At 44.3% G+C, this 24671-nt stretch overlaps 1 protein-coding gene across 1 annotated transcript in view; it reads right to left on the bottom strand.

Annotated features, from left to right (window-relative positions):
- Positions 1 to 8379: 8379 nt before the first annotated feature.
- Positions 8380 to 24671, bottom strand: part of LOC126183334 (uncharacterized) — a 138276-nt gene continuing 121984 nt past the window's right edge. The window contains exon 4 of the mRNA XM_049925198.1: positions 8380 to 8881. Within this exon, the coding sequence (XP_049781155.1) occupies positions 8380 to 8881 (502 nt within the window). The remainder of the gene's footprint in view (positions 8882 to 24671) is intronic.

Below are 24671 nucleotides of genomic sequence, written 5' to 3'. Positions count from 1 at the left end.
AGGACACTGGAACTGAATTGAGGAAGAAATGTATTCAAATCCGGGATTGTTCATCCTCATTTAGGTTTCCGATTGTTTTCCTAAACCAGATCAGGTGAATGTCAGAGTGGTTCCCCATATAGGCTACGGTCGATTTTCTATGTCCATTCTTGCCCCTAGCAAATCCGTTCTCCATCTCTAAAGACCTTATTATAACTTCAGATAAAACTTTAATCTTCATTCCTGCATTGTATCTCTGACAAAGGAGATTGTGACTGTGTTCTATTAATGTCCAATTTCTAAGGCAAGTTAAAATTAACCGTAATAGATACTTGAAACTCAATGGCTGCGATGAATAAATCGTCAATGTCATCAGCATCATCTGTTGCACCTGCTCACTGTAATTTTTGGAATATTACCGATTTCTTGCTTATACGATCATCTGCTTTATAAACATTGCTTGTATGAATTTTTTCGGCTCACATGTTGCTGTCCTAAGAAGTGGAATTTAATATTCAACACTATTTTTCTTATGAGCCAACGTTGTTCCACTTTACAGAGATATCGACGTTTAACACAGTAATACCGACATCTGTAACCAAATTTTAGTCTATTCGTCTTAAAATGTTTCGTTCTCTAACACGGATTAACAGCGAACGTAAATCATACCGTCGCTTATCGCTGAGTGAAACAGTCTTAACAGTTAGTTACTGACATGGTAGTCCTGCAAAACGTGCACTTAAAATATCGGTGTATTTTGTGATGGGAGCACACACTACGGAAGAGACAAATTGAGCATTTGCGGTGTCACAACTAACAACTACAAATTAAGAAAGTATGATTTGTTAATGACTGATCACGGCATTCAGTTGCAATCAGTTTAAAATGCTGCTTTGCTCTTGCTTCTGTATAGAGAGAAATAGTGAATGAACATGTATTTGGTTCCAAAAGAATTACTACTGGCTTTCAAAAAGTATGCGCTATAAACTGTGACCTACAATACACAGAAAATAATCTAAAAACGTCACGCAAGTGACAGGAAAGAGCTGAGAGGGCCAGAAGACGGAGCTTTAGCTTTTATAACCACGAATTACTTTTGGGGTCACAATAATACAGGATACGTCGAGTGCCCAAATCTGATGAGGGAATAAAATTAAACAGTGTCACGTCATGAGATATTGCAGAGAAATTTGTAACGTCACCCAAGATACTGCTGCAGAATCCGAAGAGTAAGGCTGTGTTACGAACAGCTAACAGAATTAAGCTGAAGGAAGAGTAAATCCTCGAAACCATGCAACTCGTCACCTTCCCCCCCCCCCCCCCCCCCTTGACAACGTTTTCCTACAGCAAGCTACACAATAAATTCCCATGACGTATAGTGAATTAGTATTCGAAACATGTGGCTAAAAAATCGCAAGAATATCCACACCAGTGAAGTAGCCATCCTTCGTTTCTTAGTTACTGCAGGAATAATGACCTCTCACTGCAATAGGAATTCCGTCAGAAATAAAACAGCTATGTCATACTCGCTTTTAAGTCAATGTGAATACCGAAGTCACCGCAGGTTAGAATTTTTTTTAAGGCTTCTGCCTCACAGTATAAACAAATTTTAAGAACATGATCAGTTTTGTTATAATCTGTTAACATTTTTGTGCTAAAGCAATCAATTTCTCTTATAGGTCATATTTTCCCTGCTCCGGCTTCATAAAAACTGGTGTACAATAAACCCTTTTTTAAAGTTGTAAAACGATTTTTCGTTTAGGGTTAGCTTATAGAACGCCACATAGAGAAGATTTATTTGTTTGACAATGTGATTCTCCTAGAAGATAACCAAGTTTGTGTCCACATAATTGCAAAATTGCAGACAAAAAACGGAGTGCGAGTTACAGACGGATCATCACTGAGAACATACTGTTTAAAACAACATGCAGAGGATGAAATAGGTAGAACAGTGAGTGAAATTTGATAAATGTAAATGTCGTGTGACTAGGGCCTCCCGTGGGGTATACCGTTCACCAAGTGCAAGTCTTTCGATTTGACGCCACTTCGGCGACTTGAGCGTCGATGGGGATGAAATGATGATGAGCAGGACAACATAAAACCCAGTCCCTGAGCGGAGAAAATCTCCGACCCCAGCCGGGAATGGAATCCAGGCCGTTAGCATTGACATTCTGTCGCGCTGACCACTCAGCTACCGGGGGCGTACAGGGAAATATGATGCCAACTTTCTATACCTTCAATTCACTAACATCTTTGGCTCAAGGAGTCAAGGAACATAACTGTTGGTCACCATGTACACTTTGGTGGTGACAGGCTACTTAAATTGGCGACAGGCATAGAAGGGCAAAGTACCTCCATTAGAACCTAAAGCTAAGCTGAACTCCGTCCGAACATGCCTCGGAAGGCCCAACGATACCGACCGACCGCAGTGTCAACATCAGCCGATAGGCGTCGCTGGATGCAGAGATGGAGAGGAGTGTGGTTAGCACGTAGCTCTCACGGCCGTTGCCAGCTTTCGTGACTGGAGCAGCACCTTCAATTGGCCTCACAAGGGCTGACTGCACTTCACTGGCCAACAGTGCTCGGCGGAGCTGGACGGTCACAAGCCCGACAGTGAGTACCTTCACTGATCTAATGGGAACAGTTGTTGGCACTGTGGCAAGACCGTTGGCCCATTACAACCTACCCAGTGTAAATCCCATGCCTCCTATCACTTAACAAGTGAATATGACATGCGGCGCTGTATGAGCTGAGAATAGTGTAGATGTGAAAGAAGCGCAACAGCACCATATTTATTGACAATACACTATCGAAACTAAATTTCACTCATTGCTGTCACATTTGGAATATGAAAATACTGGCATAAGTAAAGAAAAAAATTAATATACCCGGGGAACTGGAGGAGAAGTTATCGTAAAAGAGGATGCCATCTTTTCATGAAGCTGGGAACATTAAAGAAAAAACATCACAGCAGAAAATGGCGGGCGTACATAGGGAAGTACAGCCTTTGTTAACTTACGTAGTCGAAACTATGATGGAAATTTGTCTGCGCTAAGCCTTTCGTGGCTGATTTGATACATATGTCCCACAACAGTAATATGCAGTTTTGAGGGTTTCGATGCCTACATCTCCCATTTGTCTATGGCAAGCACATAGCAGGATACTTTCGAAATTTGGAGAAAAATACTTCGGACCATTGGGTGCATATATAGAAGGCTGTGACCGATCAAATGGGGTGGTGTGTGTTTATAGTGTCCCTCTTTCACGAAAATCAGATCAAATCATCGTCTTCTCCATTCCAAAAATGTCTGAAATAACGAACTGTGATTTCGTGTACATCATATATATTGGTTTGAAACATCAGTACACATCTCAGTATTATGCTGGTTTGTACATAATTTGGATGTAGTGGGACATATATGACCCAGAAAACTTCATAAACTGTATAAAACTTTCGTGTGTGGTATATTACAGCCACCTCCAAATGTTATGTTGAAAACTTGTGTGTGAAATTTCATGTTTTTCATTGTCAGGAGAATATACATGTTTTGGTACTGATTCGTTCTAATTTTTTCCATAACTGCCATCTTGATAAAACCATTCTCAAATGGTTCAAATGGCTCTGAGCACTATGGGACTTAACATCTTAGGTCATCAGTCCCCTAGAACTTAGAACTACTTAAACCTAACTAACCTAAGGACATCACACAACACCCAGCCATCACGAGGCAGAGAAAATCCCTGACCCCGCCGGGAATCGAACCCGGGAACCCGGGCGTGGGAAGCGAGAACGCTACCGCACGACCACGAGATGCGGGCTAAAACCATTCTAAAAATTAAATATTTAACTCTGAAAATCTTAGGTTCACGTGAAAATATGGATTTAGTCAGGTTCATCGGACACATGTGACCCACTTCACCGATTTTAAAAATCGATCAACTTAAAAATTTTTTGGTAGTGAAAGTGAATTAGCTATCTCAAAGAACGACAGGGGTTGACGTTGTGTTTTTCAATTATATGCTGAAAGAATTTTGGCCTCGAACAGCTCGTCAGAATATACTCAACCAAATCTACACAGTAAAGCGTTACATTAAATTATTTCGAGAAGATTTTAGTTTAAAATGTTTGCTGGGCAACCTTGTAAACTTAGAAAATAAAGATACAACGTAATATATCTGGCGCCAGGATTTGTGAGTTAGCCAGGAATTTTGGCAGGGACCTTTGAGAGTCAGATAGAGGTTCGTGCCAGGTTGTTGGTTTTTCTGGGTCACAAGGGGAGAGTACGAACTCCCCCCACCGATCTGATTCTTATTGACCCTGTGTGTAGGGCACGACTAGGATTTCAACAAATGTAAGCAGGAAGTCGCAGCTCTCAACTCGAGTTTGAAAATTTTAGACTTGCTCATATACTTTGCGTGGTCGGTAGAATTTATAAGCAGTAAGTAGCCGAGCGAGTAAGCTCTTAGTTTCATATGAGCGAGGATTGTGGATCGAAGTTCGCTGCCGGTACTTTTACAGTCTGCCTTAATTCTAACAAGAGATTTATTACGACTCTACAAATTATCAATTTCTAATCAGTCATTTATAATTTTCATAATCTTTTCCCGGCATCCACACGTGAGAGAAGAGCTATTTCTTTTGCTCCTCGATTCATGGGATGGACAAATGAAGCCGGTTTTGTACGACGAAACTTTTCAGAATGGAGGGGGTCTGCCGAGGAGAGGTAATAGAGTAATTCCTCCAAAATGTAGTCCGCTGGTGCAGCCTTGCGACGTTCAGGTTTAGAGGTAGCTGAAGAATTTATAAGCTACTACAAAATTGCGCGTACAACATCGAAGAGAATAGGGTGTTTCTAGAGAACATTGCATAAAAATTCAGTCAGTTGTACACCATGACCGAGAGCCATTTAGGAATGTAAACCACGTGTATTTTGCAATACACACCTTGAAAAAGGCACTCACACGTAAAAATTCGGCATTCATTACATACGTTGTACGTCGCAATAATGACTGTTTTCCATGTTTCTACTATCAGTATCATTCTAATTCGTGCAGAGCTCCATAGGCTGCACATAATTGATGCAAGTGTGAACACAATAATATAAATAAAATGATTATGTTTATGTGACTGAGAGTTTTCGTGTATCCTTATTTTTTATTTTCAATCTTCTTAGGGAATTTTTCTTCTTTATTTAAGATAAATATTACGAAAATATAAATGAATCACTAAATACTGATAAGCTGTGCAGTAATAATAAATCTTTTGCTAGAATTATGGGGGAATGAAAAAACAAAGTACCAGCAACGATATTCGATCCAGAGACCACGGCCTTGTGAAACTACGCACTTATTCGCTCGCTACAGACTCATTGAATACAAGTGACCATACAAAGTACATACAACCCGGGAAGGCCCAAGAGATGTCTACCGGCCGCCGTGTCATACTCTGCCTTGCCACTGCGGTATGAACGAGCATGTGGTCTGCACACCGCTTTTACGGCCACTTCGAAGACTTTCCAGACCGTGGAGCCGCTACTAGTCGGTTAAGCTGTTTCTCAATTGGTATCACGAGGTGAGTGCACCACGTACCAATCCTCCCACCTAGGAAAAGTCCTTGACAGTAGCGGGAATTGAACCCAGGTCTATTCCTGGCGGAGGTTCGAGTCCTCCAGCCGGCCGGGGTGGCCAAGCGGTTAAAGGCGCTGCAGTCTGGAACCGCGTGACCGCTACGGTCGCAGGTTCGAATCCTGCCTCGGGCATGGATGTGTGTGATGTCCTTAGGTTAGTTAGGTTTAAGTAGTTCTAAGTTCTAGGGGACTGATGACCTTAGAAGTTAAGTCCCATAGTGCTCAGAGCCATTTGAATCATTTTTTTGTTCGAGTCCTCCCTCGGGCATGGGTGTGTGTGTTTGTCCTTAGGATAATTTAGGTTAAGTAGTGTGTAAGCTTAGGAACTGATGACCTTAGCCGTTAAGTCCCATAAGATTTCACACACATCTGAACCCAGGTCCCGAGTATGGTAGGCGTCTACGCTGATTAGTCAGCATCGGAGGAGGACCTACAAATTACTCGTATATAAGCTCGCCTAAAATTTTCAAACACGATTTTGTCGAAAAGAGTTGAGATTTGTATCTTGTTTAAACGTTTGAAGTCCTAGTGCGCCCTACACACCCTGTCACCACGAATCGAAACGGCCCCTTGTTAGTATATGAAGTACGGTACTGTAGCGACAACAGACGTGTCAGTTTCATAAGTTCCGACATAGTCGCGGATTAAAACAGTGATCCAGGAAGTGTAGAATGAATTTCTTTTGTTTCCACCAATGATCACAAAACATTTGGTCCTTAGATTACCGGTTTCAGTCAGAAATGACTATTTTCAGATCTGTTGTAGATCGTGGGAAATGGAATACAACTAGTAAACCGATTACGTCCATATGCCATAACGAAAAATTATTACTTTCATGGATATGAAAACATGAACTTAAAATATGACGAGGCATACCTGTTTTATCACTAGCCCAAGAATAATAGAATTTTTCGTTTCGGCATATTTTACTGCTCTAAGAGGTAATCTGTTCACTAGCTTTATTCCGTTTCCCATGAATTTCTGCAGATCTGAAGATGGTCATTGCTGACTGAAACCGGTAATCTAAGGACCGAAAGTTTTGTGATCATTGGCGGAAATAAAAGAAATTCTTTCTAGACGTGCCACTAGGGAGTCTATAGCCAGCCCTCGTTCCAGCTTATCACTATTCCGACGACTGTGACGATATATGGGCTATTGCATCTGAAATGGAAGAACTAATTGCTGTAGATTGCTTGGTCCAACTAAGCTAAATTCTATATTCCTATACAAAATACCCGTAATTTCATTCGCTATCGATTGTTTCATTTCAGCTCGTCAGCTTTTCACATCATTCTATAAACAGAAAAAAAACTTTCTAACTGAAACTTCTACAGATTAAGAATATGAGACACTACCTAGCACTACAACGACAGATGCAATACAAGAATTATCAGTTCCTTCCATTGCTTGAGAGCTGTCACAAACCTAAGACGCAAACACTTTCCAAGAAAGATCCATCTTCTAAATTACTTTAGAATTGTCCTCGTTTCACATATTTTTGCCGAATGCACAGCTCCTTACTTTCCAAATCGAGAATGCGAGTAGATAAACCACTGCAGTAATCTCTTTTATCGTACTAAGTCTAGCACTTTATCACAGGTCGCTCGAAGTTTCCTGGAGATCTCAGGGAAATTCTTGCAGTAGAAATTCAGTTCAAAGACGCATTATTGATTTTAAGAAAGCTTTCACTTCATCTTGCCCTTTTATTTTTACGTTCAAGGAGTCCTCGAGTGGAAATAGAATTAGAAACATGTTCACTTGTTATTGACGTTCTGCAGGTTTACTGTCCGATCTTCTCGAAGAAAACAGCGACTGGCCGCGCAGTTACAGGCGCCATGTCACGGATTGCGCAGCCCTTCCCGCCGGAGGTTCGATTGCTCCCTCGGGCACGGGTGTGCGTGTTGTTCTTAGCATAAATTAGTCACGTAGTGTGTAAGTCTAGGGACCGACGGCCTCAGCAGTTTGGTCCCTCAGGAATTCACACACACCTTGGGTTTGAAACACTTTCTTCATACCTCAGAATCAGATTTAATCGTTCTTCAAGACCGAAGTAAGATTCAGAACGGAGGTTAATCAGTTTTGTATAACGTGTAAGCAACTACTTTGTGGAAACATAGGGACACTTTCAAAATGGCAGTGATCTCTCATTTGCAGCAGACGAATACAAAGAACGTGCGAGGTATATCCGTCCCTTTGATAGTGCGTGAATAAGCACAACCGACGCAAAGTAAATAGGATCCTGTGCACTAAAAGCACGTTGCCTCATTTTATGGTCTGTTAAGTTTCTGAGACGTGCAACCAGCAATAACTGCACGTGTCAATGGAGGAAATATATAAGTGTGATTAACTCTTTTGCACGACATGCAGTCAGCTGCATTATGCAACAGTAAAGACACTGTCAAAATGACAAATATCTCTCAGCTAGAAGAGAGTCGTAATAGTCGAAGACGACGAACATCCGTGGTAGGCAGATATCCACGTCTCTGAAGCACAGGAGATCGATAGTGAGAAAGTAGGATTCAGAGCACTGATAAGTGCACTGCGTCGTTTAACTGTCTGTTAAGTTTCTCAGACGTGAGTACACGTCCGTTTCGACGCAGGAATCGTACGCGCGATAGGTTCAAAGAGTGTCGTCAGTCTTTGCGAACCGTAAGCTTTTACAGCGATACGTTCGGAGGCACTTGTAGCGAGCCATTTAGGAAGATTGTCATTCGTTGTCGCAGGTTTTCGTGACGATAGATTTTTGGTGTTTAACGTAGAGAGCACTGTGGCGTTAGAGGACGACCGGCGAGGCGGGCGACGCCGCGTCGGAGCCCTGGCGGGACAGCGGCGCGCGCCGCGGCCGGCCGTGCGGGTGGAGGTTGAGCGGCGGCAGGTTGGGGTGCTCGATGCACGTGGGCGGCGACACGCGCGGGCTGCCCTCCGACAGCTCGCCCAGCGGGAACGCGTCGGCCGACGTGCCGTCCGCATCCGAGTCGACGAACGCCGAGTTGTCGAAGTTGGTGGGCGTGCTCCCGGAGGCGGGTGGCGGCGGCGGCGGCGCCTTGCAGGCCGGGGGCGGCGACGCGGGCCTCCGGGCACAGCCGCCGCCCCCGCCGCCCGCGCCGCCGCCGCCGTCGGCGAGGTGGTGCGCCGTGCCGCGCGGGGTCAGCATGGCCCAGAGCGCCATGCGGCTGTCGGCGCTGTGCGGGTACAGAACGGCCTCGCAGCCCTTCGAGACCCTGCCGTCCAGCGGCGGGCCATCCAGGCTCAGGGTGCCCTTTCCGCTGCGCGGCCTGAAAAACGAAAAAATGGTTCGAATGGCTCTGAGCACAATGGGACTTAACATCTGAGGTCATCAGTCCCCTAGAACTTAGAACTACTTACACCTAACTAACCTAAGGACATCACACACATCCGTGGCCGAGGCAGGATTCGAACCTGTGACTGTAGCGGTCGCGCGGTTCCAGACTGAAGCGCCTAGAACCACTCGGCCACACCGGCCGGCCCTGAAAAACAGTACCAGTCCGTGGATAGAGGATACTGGAGAAGTCATACATTACATAATTCGTGTACAGGGCCGAGGTGCCTAAATTTTCCGCTTCAAATTACTTTTGACCCGTTAAAGACATTTGTACTCTGTTTTCAAATGGCTCTAAGCACTATGGGATTTAACATCTGAGGTCGCCGGCCGGGGTGGCCGAGCGGTTCTAGGCGCCACAGTCTGGAACCGCGGGACCGCTACGGTCACAGGTTCGAATCCTGCCTCGGGCATGGGTGTGTGTGATGTCCTTAGGTTAGTTAGGTTTAAGTAGTTCTAAGTTCTAGGGACTGATGACCTCAGAAGTTTAGTCCCATAGTGCTCAGAGCCATTTGAAACATCTGAGGTCATCAGTCCCCTAGACTTAGACCTACTTAAACCTAACTAACCTAAGGACATCACACACATTCATGCCCGAAGCAGGATTCGAACCTGCCACCGTAGCAGTCCCGTGGTTCTGGACTTAAGCGCCTAGAACCGCCCGGCCACAGCGGCCGGCTACTCTGTTTTCACTTAGACGGGCAGTGACCAGGCGCTCACGAAACAAACAGAAATGGGTTCTCGCAACTTTATTAATAAACTAGATACGGTGACCACCTCACTTTTTAAACTGAACTGTGCCATTTTTGCCTCCCAGACATCGAGTCATAGTCATCTACCCTTTGTCAGATTCGCTTATACGAGTGCATTTCCGCATCTGTGGTTCGTACCGTCGCTAGAATGATTTGACGTATGCGAGGTTTAGCACTGGAAACTCTTAACTTCTAGTTCGAGATGAAGTTTTAACATTTTGTGTTTTACCTTCGTCTTCTCGCGTGGGTTATGTCTGTTCCTTCTGAATGGCTGACATTGGTTATAGCATATTTGGTGAAACCAATTACAGCTACCTAAGTAGCGTTATTATTAATTCTTTTTCTGCTCGCATGCGTCGATAAGGAACGCGTGCCAATTTCAATTCTTTATTCGCTGATCTATTATGTTCTTCTAGTTTTCTTTCATCTGTTCAATACGTTTTTTCTTGCTGTCCTCTTCGTACCAGTTTTTTCCATTGTTCACTACGTTTTTTCTTCCTGTCCTCTTCGTACCAGTTTTTTTTCACTGTTCTACCATGGAGTACTTCTACAGTCAATACTTTTTCCCCTATACACTTCTCTGTCAGTTGTTTCTTCTACTTTCATATTTTTTTTTCTAAATCATTTTTTACTTCATGAAACCAAATTGTTGACTTCTTATGCCACAAATATTTGAAGATTTTTTTGATTAATCTACTGTCTCGCATTCAGTATAAATGTATAAAAAGTACCAGCTTTCTTTTTCTCATTACTTCTGATATATTTTCTATGTTTAGATAAACTGCATTTTATGAGTTCCGAAGATGGTGTGGCCATCGTAGAGCGAGCTAGTACTCTCCTTTGTTGCCCATGTTTCTTATGTGTATATCTGCCGAGCCAGTAGTTTGCTGGTGGAACTTCCTCGAAGGTTCTCGATATCGTTCTTTCAGTTGCGGTACATCGCCCAGTACGTGCAGTTCTTTCAGTGGTTAGTTCCGAGAGAGGTGTAGAGCCAATAGCAGACGTCGGATGTGAGTGTCGGCCGCATTGCCCCAAGTAGCTTTCGCATATTCGAGCAAAGGTCGTATGAGGCACTTGTAGACAGCAAGATAGACGTGGGTGGGCAGCATAGAATATGGGCGGATAACTGGATGTAGGTCCCTCAGTCGTCCAAGTGCCCTGCCATGTGCTTCTTCCTGTATCTTGGCGCCACGTTAGATGTCTGTCCAGCGTGACGCCAAGGTATCGGGCAGATGATTCCCAGTTTATGACTATTCCCTTGACGATGACAGGCTGCAGGGATGCTGGTACCACCCTATCCATAATGATTATTCCCTGCGTCTCACTTGGTTTGAATGCTAGCCGTCATTTTTTGCCTGGTCGCCGAGTTAAACTGTCGTCATCTGAAGTCTTCGCTGGAGCGTCTGTGCATTAAGCCTCTTGGTGTCCAAGACCATGTTGTCAGCATATAATGCCAGCTTCACCCAACTGTGTTGTGGGGATGTCTGCTATGTACAATGTATATGGGATCTGGACGAGGCCCCGACCTTTGCAGTACACTGATGGTGATGGTGTAATGACCCTTCTTGCCAGCATGTCCATGGAAAGTATGTCGATCCAAGTAGTTGCACTGTAGTCTCACATGTGCAGTTGGGACTCCATTTATTAGCAATTTATACAATAGTCCTTCATGCCACGTAGTCGAAAGGTTTGATAACGTGGAGCACTAAGGCTCCAGTGAAGTCATGGTGGTCGAAGACATCTTTTGCATCTTCCACAAAGTGCTGTACTTGCTGGATTGTGAATACTCTTTCCGGAATCCGAACTGGACATCTGATGAACGATTTTCGGCTTCCCCATGGTCTAGTAGGCGTCGCAGGAAGAGACGATCGAACACCTTGGATACTCCAGAGACTATGCTTATCGATCGATAAATTGTGGGGAGTGGACGCCTTTCCCAGGCTTGGGAATGACTATAGTAGTTAATTTTTAGTTTAGTTATGTCATGTTCTGTAGATCATTTTTACGATTATTTTATCGATATGATGTGGAACAAGTCAGATTACAATATATACACTCCTGGAAATTGAAATAAGAACACCGTGAATTCATTGTCCCAGGAAGGGGAAACTTTATTGACACATTCCTGGGGTCAGATACATCACATGATCACACTGACAGAACCACAGGCACATAGACACAGGCAACAGAGCATGCACAATGCCGGCACTAGTACAGTGTATATCCACCTTTCGCAGCAATGCAGGCTGCTATTCTCCCATGGAGACGATCGTAGAGATGCTGGATGTAGTCCTGTGTAACGGCTTGCCATGCCATTTCCACCTGGCGCCTCAGTTGGACCAGCGTTCGTGCTGGACGTGCAGACCGCGTGAGACGACGCTTCATCCAGTCCCAAACATGCTCAATGGGGGACAGATCCGGAGATCTTGCTGCCCAGGACAGTTGACTTACACCTTCTAGAGCACGTTGGGTGGCACGGGATACATGCGGACGTGCATTGTCCTGTTGGAACAGCAAGTTCCCTTGCCGGTCTAGGAATGGTAGAACGATGTGTTCGATGACGGTTTGGATGTACCGTGCACTATTCAGTGTCCCCTCGACGATCACCAGTGGTGTACGGCCAGTGTAGGAGATCGCTCCCCACACCATGATGCCGGGTGTTGGCCCTGTGTGCCTCGGTCGTACGCAGTCCTGATTGTGGCGTTCACCTGCACGGCGCCAAACACGCATACGACCATCATTGGCACCAAGGCAGAAGCGACTCTCATCGCTGAAGACGACACGTCTCCATTCGTCCCCCCATTCACGCCTGTCGCGACACCACTGGAGGCGGGCTGCACGATGTTGGGGCGTGAGCGGAAGACGGCCTAACGGTGTGCGGGACCGTAGCCCAGCTTCATGGAGACGGTTGCGAATGGTCCTCGCCGATACCCCAGGAGCAACAGTGTCCCTAATTTGCTGGGAAGTGGCGGTGCGGTCCCCTACGGCACTGCGTAGGATCCTACGGTCTTGGCGTGCATCCGTGCGTCGCTGCGGTCCGGTCCCAGGTCGACGGGCACGTGCACCTTCCACCGACCACTGGCGACAACATCGATGTACTGTGGAGACCTCAGGCCCCACGTGTTGAGCAATTCGGCGGTACGTCCACCCGGCCTCCCGCATGCCCACTATACGCCCTCGCTCAAAGTCCGTCAACTGCACATTCGGTTCACGTCCACGCTGTCGCGGCATGCTACCAGTGTTAAAGACTGCGATGGAGTTCCGTATGCCACGGCAAACTGGCTGACACTGACGGCGGCGGTGCACAAATGCTGCGCAGCTAGCGCCATTCGACGGCCAACACCGCGGTTCCTGGTGTGTCCGCTGTGCCGTGCGTGTGATCATTGCTTGTACAGCCCTCTCGCAGTGTCCGGAGCAAGTATGGTGGGTCTGACACACCGGTGTCAATGTGTTCTTTTTTCCATTTCCAGGAGTGTATATATATATACACATATGAATAGTGCTAATATTAATATTACTGAAATTTTTAGTCCTACACATGAAACTACATTTAGAGGTACAAATTTTTTTAAAAATTTAATCTTTTTACCTGTTCTGAAACAGAAACTCGTCCATGGAATAAAAGGAGTTGTCCAAAAGAAATGATTTTAAGCTAGATTCAAAACTTGATCTACTACCTGCCAGACACTTTATGTTGTTGGGCAAATGGTCAATTGCTGAATAATGTACTCCTTTTTGAGCAACTGACAGCTTCAATAACGGATAGGAAAGGTCATTTTTCCCTCTAGTGTTGTACGTATGAACATCACTGTCCTTCGCGAATGATCTCCCACGGTTCCACATTGTAGGGAAGTTGTCTGTCCATGTTACTGCGTTGAGAAGAACGCTAAATGGTCAAAAGCTGGCGGCGGAAATTCTAGAAGCATGTCGTTGTAGATAAGGGTCGTCCCTCCAGCCTTCCTTGTTGCTGGGGAGTGAAGCTCACACGGACCCTCTTCAGCAGTAAATGGTTCCAAGTCTCCTTCATCTCTGTGTGGTTCGAGGAATCATGGCAGCCTTTTATGAAGCAGATCGATGTGACTTTGGTCCATCGGATCGTCTATTGGCCGGAAATAGCTCGCAAAACCATCCTCCTAGGCATCGGGGTTTGTACTGGGATTGCTGACTACCATATTTCACACTTTAAGTGCAGGAATCCGTGTTGTTTTGTGGAGGAAGTGTTGTGTCTCCTTCTAGGTAGAGCCATCGTTGAGTTTAGGCTGGAAAATCTGTTGACTCCTTGTGTACTTTTCGGCGCTTTCGGTTAAGCAGACACTTCATTGCAGGACTTGTATTGAGCTGCCATTCCCGACAAACCTTGTTGTTTTCTTGTAATTGCACCACGTAGCTGGAGTGGCAGCCGTCGAGCATCTACTTGCTGTTGTGCCTTTTCAGACGGTAAGACCTCGCTGAACTCATCCAACACACAGGTTGAAAAACGTTGCAGCGCTCCATCAGTTCCTTCCTCGGTTGGTTAGCTTTAAAGACACGTTGTAACGGCCGTAAGCGTTAGTTATCTTTGAGACGGGACATGTTAGTCAGGAACGCTTAGTCAAGAATGCTTTTAAGGCGACAAAGACGCCATTATCAACGCCACACTGAGTTAAAAAGGAGGTCGTGTAGTAGGGTTACGAAAAGCTGATACTGCAGAGAAACATGGAATGAATGTAGCCACTGTACATGATTGCTGCCAGCGGTGGTCACTAGTAAGGTCGCAAGAAGACTGGGCTCCGGATGACCACGTCGCGCTACCGAGAGGGAAGAGCATTCGGGGTATGGCTCTGGTGCGTCTTACTGCATCTGCAGCAGCAGTATTTACTACCACAGTAACACAATGAACTGCCACACATCGGTTAATTCAAGGACAGCTCCGAGCCAGACGTCCTGAAGCGTTCATTCCAATGACACCAAATCACCGCCATTTGCGATTGCAGTGGTGTCAAGCGAGAGCTCATTGCAGGGCAGGGTGGAGGTATGTTGTGTTTTGTGATGAAAGATGGTTTTGCCCCGGTCCCAGCGATGCCAGTGTGTTCGTTAGAAGGAGTCCAGTTTACGGTCTGCAAGCAACCTGCCTGAGTGCTACACACACACGACCTGCGCCTGAAACCGCCAGAATGTTGAATGCAAGCATACATATGTGCATGCATTGTGTTTTACAGGTGCCAGATGTCAGCTTGTGAGATGGAGTTCCGTGCCCGTTGCACTTGGCCGGTCAGTGGAGGGACAGTTAATGCTGATTGTGGATGGCGCTGAAGTTGTCTGATTAAGTCCCATATGTGCTCGATTTGAAACAGATTTGGTGATCGAGAAGGCCAGGAGAACATATCGACACTCTGTAGAGCATGTTGGGTTGCAATTAGCAAACCACATGTCAGCAGTTAAGATTAACAGTTTGCAGGTGCTTCGGTACCTAACATCCAGTGAACATAATGCAATTGTCATTGAAGGGGAAAGTGGTAGTAATAGAGAGACACAAGCAGGGGGAAACGTGATTGGGTTAAACATCAGGGAAACAGATTGGGATGGCGTAGTTGCCTATATTGTAGCATTTAAAATGTAATTATTCCAGTATATGTGGACCTGGGTGCGCAGCTAATAACCGAACTCTTACAAAGAGAACAGGACATTTTCATGCCTAATAAAATGATAAAAAGTCAAGCTATAATCCGTTGGAGCCCAGAACTTTGCACTCTGAGGCGAAGTGTTAGATCAAGAAGAGCTTATCAACGTGCTTTAGGGCAATCAGAGCGCACTCTGAGGCTCCATGAATACAGGGCAATTAAGATGCTTTAAGAACATTGCTTCAGGAAGCTAAAAGAATACACTGGAAGAAGTTTCTATGAATGCAACTGCAGTTTGACATATGGAGAGAATCTTGTAACCTACTGACTCAAAAGATTAAGGAACCTACTGTCATGTCCACAATTCGTAAAGAGGATGGTTGGATGACAGCTGGATAGAGGGAGTCAGCAGGACAACTACTAACCGCTCTAATTCCTGGATATAACACTACATCTACATCTACGTGATTACTCTGATATTCACAATAAAGTGCCTGGCAGAGGGTTCAATGAACCACCTTCATGCTGTCTCTCTACCGTTCCACTCTCGAACGGCACGCGGGAAAAACGAGCACTTAAATTTTTCCGTGCGAGCCCTGATTTCGCTTATTTTATCGTGATGCTCATTTATTCCCATGTAGGTGGGTGCCAACAGAATTTTTTCGCAATCGGAGGAGAAAACTGGTGACTGAAATTTCATGAGAAGATCCCGTCGCAACGAAAAACACCTTTGTTTTAATGATTGCCACTCCAATTCACGTATCATGTCTGTGACACTATCTCCCCTATTTCGCGATAATACGAAACGAGCTGCCCTTCTTTGTACTTTTTCGATGTCATACGTCAGTCCCACCTGATGCGGATCCCTCACCGCAGAGCAGTACTCCAAAATAGGGCGGACAAGCGTAGTGTAAGCAGTCTCCTTGGTAGACCTGTTGCACCTTCTAAGTGTTCTGCCAATGAATCGCAGTCTTTGGTTTGCTCTACCCACAATATTATCTATGTGATCGTTCCAATTTAGGTTATTTGTTTGTAATCCCTAAGTATTTAGTAGAATTTACAGTCCTCAGATTTCTGTGACTTATTGCGTAATCGAAATTTAGCTGATTTCTTTTAGTACTCATGTGAATAACTTCGCACTTTTCTTTATTCAGGGTCAGTTGCCATTTTTCGCACCATATAGATATCTTATCTAAATCATTTTCCAAGTCGTTTTGATCATCTGATGACTTTACAAGACGGTAAATAACACCATCATCTGCAAACAATCTAAGACGGCTACTCAGATTGTCTCCTATGTCGTTAATATAGATCAGGAACAATAGAAGGCCTATAACACTTCCTTGGGGGACGCCGGATATTACTTCTGTTTCACTCGATGACTTTCCGTCTATTACTACGAGCTGTGACCTTTCTGACAGGAAATCACGAATCCAGTCGCACAACTGAGGCGATACTCAGTAGGCACGCAGTTTGATCAGAAGACGCTTGTGAGGAACGATGTCGAAAGCCTTCTGGAAATCTAAAAATATGGAATCAGTTTGACATCCCCTGTCGATAGCACTTATTACTTCATGAGTATAAAGAGCTAATTGTGTTTCACAAGAACGATATTTTCTGAATCCGTGCTGACTATATGTCAATAAATCGTTTTCTTCGAGGTACTTCATAATGTTCGAAAACTGTATATGTTCTAAAACCCTACTGCATATCGACGTTAGTGATATAGGCCTGTAATTCAGCGGATTACTCCTACTTCCCTTTTCGGGTATTGGTGTGACTTGAGCAATTTTCCAGTCTTTAGGTGCGTATTTTTCTGTGAGTGAGTGGTTATATATAATCGCTAAATATGGAGCTATTTTATCAGCATACTCTGAGAGGAACCTGACTGGTATACCGTCTGGACCGGAGGCCTTGCCTTTATTAAGTGATTTAAGCTGCTTTGTTACACCAAGGATATCTACTTCTATGTTTCTCATCTTTGCAGTTGTTCTTGATTGGAATTCAGGAATATTTACTTCGTCTTCTTTGGTGAAGGAGTTTAGGAAAATCGTGTTTAATAACACTGTTTTAGTGGCACTGTCATCAGTGACTTCACCGTTGTTATCCCGCAATGAAGATATTGATTGTGTCTTGCCACTGGTGTGCTTTATGTATGACCAGAATCTCTTTGGGTTTTCTTCCAGATTTCGAGACAGAATTTCGTTGTGGAAATTATTAAAAGCATCTCGCATTGAAGTACGCGCCATATTTCGAACTTCTGTTAACTTTGCCAATCTTGGGGATTTTGCGTTCTTTTAAATTTGGCATTCTTTTTTCGTTGCTTCTGCAACTAGGATCTGACCCGTTTTGTGTACCATGGGGGATCACTATCATCACTTATTATTTTATGTGGTATATATCTCTCAATTGCTGTTGATACTATCTCTCTGAAAACACTCCACAACTTTTCTACACATACATGATCAGTTCGGAAGGAATGAAGATTGTCTCTTAAAAAGGAGTTAAGAGCATTTTATCAGCTTTTTTTAAATAGATATACTTCGCGTTTCGTTTTGATGGTTGTAGGTGTTACGGTATTCAACCTAGCTGCAACTGCCTTGTGGTCGCTAATCCCTGCATTTGTCACAACACTCACTATTTGTCCAGGATTATTTATTGTTAAAAGGTCAAGTATGTTTTTGCAACCATTTACGCTTCGAATGGGCTCATGAACTAATTGTTCAAAATAATTTTCTGAGAAAGCGTTCAGTACAACTTTGGATGATGTTTTATGCCTGCCGCCGGCTTTAAATGTATAATTTTTCCAGCATATCGAGGGTAGATTGAAATCATCACCGACTATAATTGTATGAGAGGGGTACTTATTTGAAATGAGACTCAAGCTTCCTTTGAATTGTTCAGGCGATAAAAACCATTCTTATCTGGATGGCGCCTTTGAGGCTACCGTGCAGCATACGTACGAACAGAGATTCAAGTTTTCTTTTAACTGCTCAGCAACTATGTCTTCTGAGTCGGGGGTCGGTAAAACGATCCAATTAATAGTTTTGTCCGATTCTCAGGTATAACCTCTACCCGTACTATTTCACATGAACTGTTGTTGTTGTTGTTGTTGTGGTCTTCAGTCCTGAGACTGGTTTGATGCAGCTCTCCATGCTACTCTATCCTGTGCAAGCTTCTTCATCTCCCAGTACCTACTGCAAACTACATCCTTCTGAATCTGCTTAGTGTATTCATCTCTTGGTGTCCCTCTACGATTTTTACCCTCCACGCTGCCCTCCAATACTAAATTGGTGATCCCTTGATGCCTCAGAACATGTCCTACCAACCGATCCCTTCTTCTGGTCAAGTTGTGGCACAAACATATCTTCTCCCCAATCCTGTTCAACACTTCGTCATTAGTTATGTGATCTACCCATGTAACCTTCAGCATTCTTCTGTAGCACCACATTTCGAAAGCTTCTATTCTCTTCTTGTCCAAACTATTTATCGTCCACGTTTCACTTCCATACATGGCTACACTCCATACAAATACTTTCATAAACGACTACCTGACACTTAAATCTATACTCGTTGTTAAAAAATTTTTCTTCTTCAGAAACGCTTTCCTTGCCATTGCCAGTCTACATTTTATATCCTCTCTACTTCGACCATCATCAGTTATTTTGCTCCCCAAATAGCAAAACTCCTTTACTTCTTTAAGTGTCTCATTTCCTAATCTGATTCCCTCAGCATCACCCGACTTAATTCGACTACATTCCATTATCCTCGTTTTGCTTTTGTTGATGTTCATCTTATATCCTCCTTTCAAGACCCTATCCATTCCGTTCAACTGCTCTTCCAAGCCCTTTGCTGTCTCTGACAGAATTACAATGTCATCGGCGAACCTCAAAGTTTTTATTTCTTCTCCATGGATTTTAATACCTACTCCGAATTTTTCTTTTGTTTCCTTCACTGCTTGCTCAGTATACATATTTAATAACATCGGGGAGAGACTACAACCCTGTCTCACTCCCTTCCCAACCACTGCTTCCCTTTCATGTCCCTCGACTCTTACAACTGCCATCTGGTTGCTGTACAAATTGTAAATAGCCTTTCGCTCCCTGTATTTTACCCCTGCCACTTTCAGAATTTGAAAGAGAGTATTCCAGTCAACATTGTCAAAAGCTTTCTCTAAGTCTACAAATGCTAGAAACGTAGGTTTGCCCTTCCTTAATCTAGCTTCTAAGATAAGTTGTAGGGTCAGTATTGCCTCACGTGTTCCAATATTTCTACGGAATCCAAACTGATCTTCCCCGAGGTCGGTTTCTACTAGTTTTTCCATTCGTCTGTAAAGAATTCGCGTTAGTATTTTGCAGCTGTGACTTATTAAACTGATAGTTCGGTAACTTTCACATCTGTCAACACCTGTTTTCTTTGGGATTGGAATTATTATATTCTTCTTGTAGTCTGAGGCTATTTCGCCTGTTTCATACATCTTGCTCACCAGATGGTAGAGTTTTGTCAGGACTGGCTCTCCCAAGGCCGTCAGTAGTTCCAATGGAATGTTGTCTACTCCGGGGGCCTTGTTTCGACTCCGGTCTTTCAGTGCTCTGTCAAACTCTTCACGCAGTATCGTATCTCCCATTTCATCTTCACCTACATCCTCTTCCATTTCCATAATATTGTCCTCAAGTACATCGCCCTTGTATAGACTCTCTATATACTCCTTCCACCTTTCTGCTTTCCCTTCTTTGCTTAGAACTGGGTTTCCATCTGAGCTCTTGATATTCATGCAAGTGGTTCTCTTTTCTCCAAAGCTCTCTTTAATTTTCCTGTAGGCAGTATCGATCTTACCCCTAGTGAGATAAGCCTCTACATCCTTACATTTGTCCTCTAGCCATCCTTGTTTAGCCATTTTGCACTTCCTGTCGATCTCATTTTTGAGACGTTTGTATTTATTTTTGCCTGCTTCATTTACTGCATTTTTATATTTTCTCCTTTCATCAATGAAATTCAATATTTCTTCTGTTACCCAAGGATTTCTACTAGCCCTCGTCTTTTTACCTACTTGATCCTCGGCTGCCTTCACTACTTCATCCCTCAAAGCTACCCATTCTTCTTCTACTGTATTTATTTCCCCAATTCCTGTCAATTGTTCCCTTATGCTCTCCCTGAAACTCTGTACAACCTCTGGTTCTTTCAGTTTATCCAGGTCCCATCTCCTTAAATTCCCACCTTTTTGCAGTTTCTTCAGTTTTAATCTACAGGTCATAACCAATAGATTGTGGTCAGAGTCCACATCTGCCCCTGGAAATGTCTTACAATTTAAAACCTGGTTCCTAAATCTCTGTGTTGCCATTATATAATCTATCTGAAACCTGTCAGTATCTCCAGGCTTCTTCCATGTATACAGCCTTCTTTTATGATTCTTGAACCAAGTGTTAGCTATGATTAAGTTGTGCTCTGTGCAAAATTCTACCAGGCGGCTTCCTCTTTCACATCAGTTTCGCTACAAGGCAAACTACCTCTGACAGTAATAAATACTCCACCACCAACTGTATTTAATCTATCCTTTCTGAACACTGTTAGATCGTTTGAAAAAATTTCGGCTGAACTTATTTCCCGCTTTAGCCAGTTCTCTGTACCTACAACTATTTGAACTTCAGTGCTTTCTATTAGGGCTTGGATCTCTGGTTCTTTCCCACCACAGCTACGACAATTTACAGCTACAATACCAATCGTTTCTACAACTACCTTACTGTGTTTTACCTGCCCACTTTCTGACGGAGCCCCTTCTTTTGTTCCCTGAGACCCTCTAACCCAAAAAACCGCCCAGTCACTTCCACACAGCCCCCGCTACCCGTGTAGCCGCCTCCTGTGTGTAGTGGACTCCTGACCTATTAAGCGGAAACCGGAAACCCACCACCCGATGGCGCAAGTCAAGGAATCTGCAGCCTACACGGTCACAGAACCGCCTGAGCCTCTGATTCAGACCGTCCACTCGGCTCTGCACCAAAGGACCACAGTCGGTTCAATCGACGATGCTGCAGATGGTGAGCTCCGCCTTAATCTCGGAAGCAAGACTGGCAGTCTTCACCATTTCCGCTAGCCGCCCGAAACCAGACAGAATCTGCTCTGATCCAAGGCGACACACGTCATTGGTACCGACATGAGCCACCACCTGCTGTTGGGTGCACCCTGTACTCTTCATGGCATCCGGAAGCACCCTTTCCACATCCAGAACGACTCCCCCCGGAATGCACACAGAGTGCACACTGGCTTCCTTCCCCTCCTTGGGAGCCACGTTCCTAACGAGCCCTATTTCGTGCCTAACGTTGGAGCTCCCAACTACCAGCAAACCCACCATTTGTGAATGCCCAGACCTTGTGGGCCGAGAAGCTTCCTGTGGAAAGGGGTGGACGACTGCATCCGGCTCAGAGACATCGTCAGCCACAGATAGCGCCCGAAACCTGTTCGTCAAACGAACCGGGGAGGCCCTACGGTCGGCCCTAAGGAAAGTTTTTCGCTGCCTGCCAGATTTTGGAATGATCTCCCACTTGGCCACGGGTGAGGGGTCAACCTCAGTGCAGGCAGTACCCGGGGCGGTCACAGCAGTGGACTGAGCGGAGGACACGTGGGACGTGCTCGACGTCCCTCGCATCCCCGCGACCGATCCCCCATAGCGACGCCCCCTGGCAGCACCCTCAACCTGTGCGACGGAAGCCAACGCAGCCTGAAGCTGTGAGCGAAGGGTCGCCAGCTCATCTCGCATCTGTACACAACAATCGCAGTTCCTATCCATTACTGCTCTCCTACTGTTTGAAGCTCGTAAAAATATGTAACAAGCGAACGGTGTACTCGCCTTAGTAGTAGCAGGAACTAGCGATGCGCTCTCGCTGACGGTGTAACTGACACTACCACATATATTGAAATACAAGCATAGTTTAGAAGTGAACTAGATAACGAATACTACAATCTCATAATGGTGATACCTCTCGCTCAAGAGAAAGTTTGCTATAGCAATTTCCAAGCTCAAAACTGGAAATGCACCTGGTCTGGATGACGTTTACCCTGAGGTCGTGTGTATAGAAGGTCCATTGCTAGTGCCATATATATGACAGCATAACTAAATAAGGCGTTGTGAATAGGTAGAATACGGGCGATATGGAAAACAGCTAGTGCGGTAGTGATTACAAAGGGAAAGGATAAAGATCTGGTATCACCGAAAAGCTATAGACCTATTACCTTATTAAATGTCTTGGCCAAATTTCAGAAGCTTCTGCTCTGCGACCTGTTGCAGACGCACAGATAGCTCTTCGGTCTTAATCAGTGTCAATATGGATTCAGAAGAGGGAAGTGTACTGATGATACGGTTAACAAAGCTCTTCAGATCATAGAAGATTCGTTAGCAAAGTATGAAATCGCGATGATAATTGACACTGCAGGAGCATTCGATAATGTTTGGTAGCCTACGATGTTTGCACCCCTCCGAGATCGCGGTGCCCCAAATGTCTGTATAAGAGCTTTGTAGATTATTGCAGTGGACGTAGTGCCCAGTGACTTGTCAGGTAGGGCAAGGTAATCAAAAAGTTACCAAGGGCTGTCCTCAAGCCCCTATAAGTGGTCGACTGTTTTGGGGTCTTAGCACTGAACACCTATTGCATCTGTTAGACGGGGCAAATGCTACTGAAGGTGTTGTTGCGTACGCAGATGACGTCCTAATAGTTGCGTCAGCAGACTCTTGGCCGTGAGTTGCGGAAAAGACGAATGATGTGCTTGCTCAGATGCAGCACTGGTGCAAGAGCAACAAACTGACTATAGCTGGTCGTAAAACCACATACACACTTCTGAAGGGAAGACCTTGTGTTGCCAGAAATCCATCGCTGAGACTTGATGAAATCCTTCTAAAACGTAGCACTGTTTGTTGATATTTAGTCATTCTTCTAAGACGGGAAAAGAAACTTTCTAGAACATGTAAAATCTGTTATTTAGAAAGCTGCTAAAATTATACATAAGATTTCTTGTGTTGGCACAGCTGACTATAAATTATTGTTGAAGGAGACGCGGTCATATCACGAAGCTATCTTAAACGCCACTGTGTACTTCGCTGCCAGCCTCTAGGCGCATTACCTTTGACTAGGCAGCTACAAAGCAATACTGCGACGAACGTATTCCGAGGCTCACGTATGCCTTTCGCTCTACATCTGTCGAAGGACTACTGGTGATTCTTGGGATATGTCCAACGTATATCGTGGTACCTTAGAGGGCAGCGCTGTATTGGTTGGGACGTGGACAATATATCGTGTGTACGAGATCACAGGAACTCGTATTACTGATAAAAGACATTCATAAGCCTGGAAATCAGACGAATGACAGTCTGACTGGGACGCTATAGGCACTGCAAGGCGGGTTTGCAGTATATTCCCAAACATCAGAAATAGGTTCAAACTGCGCGACATTGCCCCTACTGGAGGTATGGTGTATCTATTAACAGACCACGGTTCATACCCCAAACATTTGCATTGAATGGGATGACTGCGATTTGCAAACAATTGTAAGCGATCGAAACTTATGGACTACTCAATATGATTGCACACAGAATATCTAAAAGGGAACTGCTTGGTTCTCAGTCTATAGCACCAGGTGGACTCTCTGAATTTCAAAGTAAAAAGGAAAGAAGGAAAGAATGCTACGGCCACCCACACGATATGGATGGACTTGAGGATTGCCAAGGCACACAAATGGCAGTGTGGGTAATGTAGAACAGCGTAGCAACAATAGGTTTAGAAGTAGGTATAGTTGTAGTTATTCAGCAAACCTCGAGTTATTCCAAGGCTCCCAGTAAGATTCTTATTTTATAAATGTTATGTTTTATTTCTACGTGAATATTATCAGTGGTTGCTTATAACACAATTTATTACTACATACATAATACAAATCATTGTATGTCACCAAGATGATTGAATATGTCTAAAATTCGTGGCAATAAATTGAATTGAACTGAAATGAAATACAGTTTGTAGGGGATTTTGCACACCTAGTAAGAAACGGAGTGAAATTCGAGTGATCAGCAAAGTGTCAAGCCACATTTGAGAAAGAGAAATATGCTGTGGTATTGAAGTCTTGTGTTGGTAGCTCCTAACTTCAAACAAGAGTTCACCCTGTCCTGTGATGCAAGCAGTATGACAATTTGTTGTGTTTTGAGCCAGATCGTGGATAATAAGAAACACCCAGTAGCTGTTGCACCGAGAAAATTGAACAAGGTGGAATGCAACTATTCAATGACACAAAAAGAAAAGGTAGTTGCTGTTTACAGTATTACCTACTTTTTCTGTTATTTATATGGAAAAACATTTAAAGTAGTTGCTAACCATGCTTCCCTTAAGTACCT

This window comes from Schistocerca cancellata, chromosome 4, assembly GCF_023864275.1.
Source record: "Schistocerca cancellata isolate TAMUIC-IGC-003103 chromosome 4, iqSchCanc2.1, whole genome shotgun sequence".
Taxonomy (NCBI): Eukaryota; Metazoa; Arthropoda; class Insecta; order Orthoptera; family Acrididae; genus Schistocerca; species Schistocerca cancellata.
The sequence above is the reverse complement of the archived record's forward strand: the minus strand, read 5'-3'. Positions and strand labels throughout refer to the sequence as shown.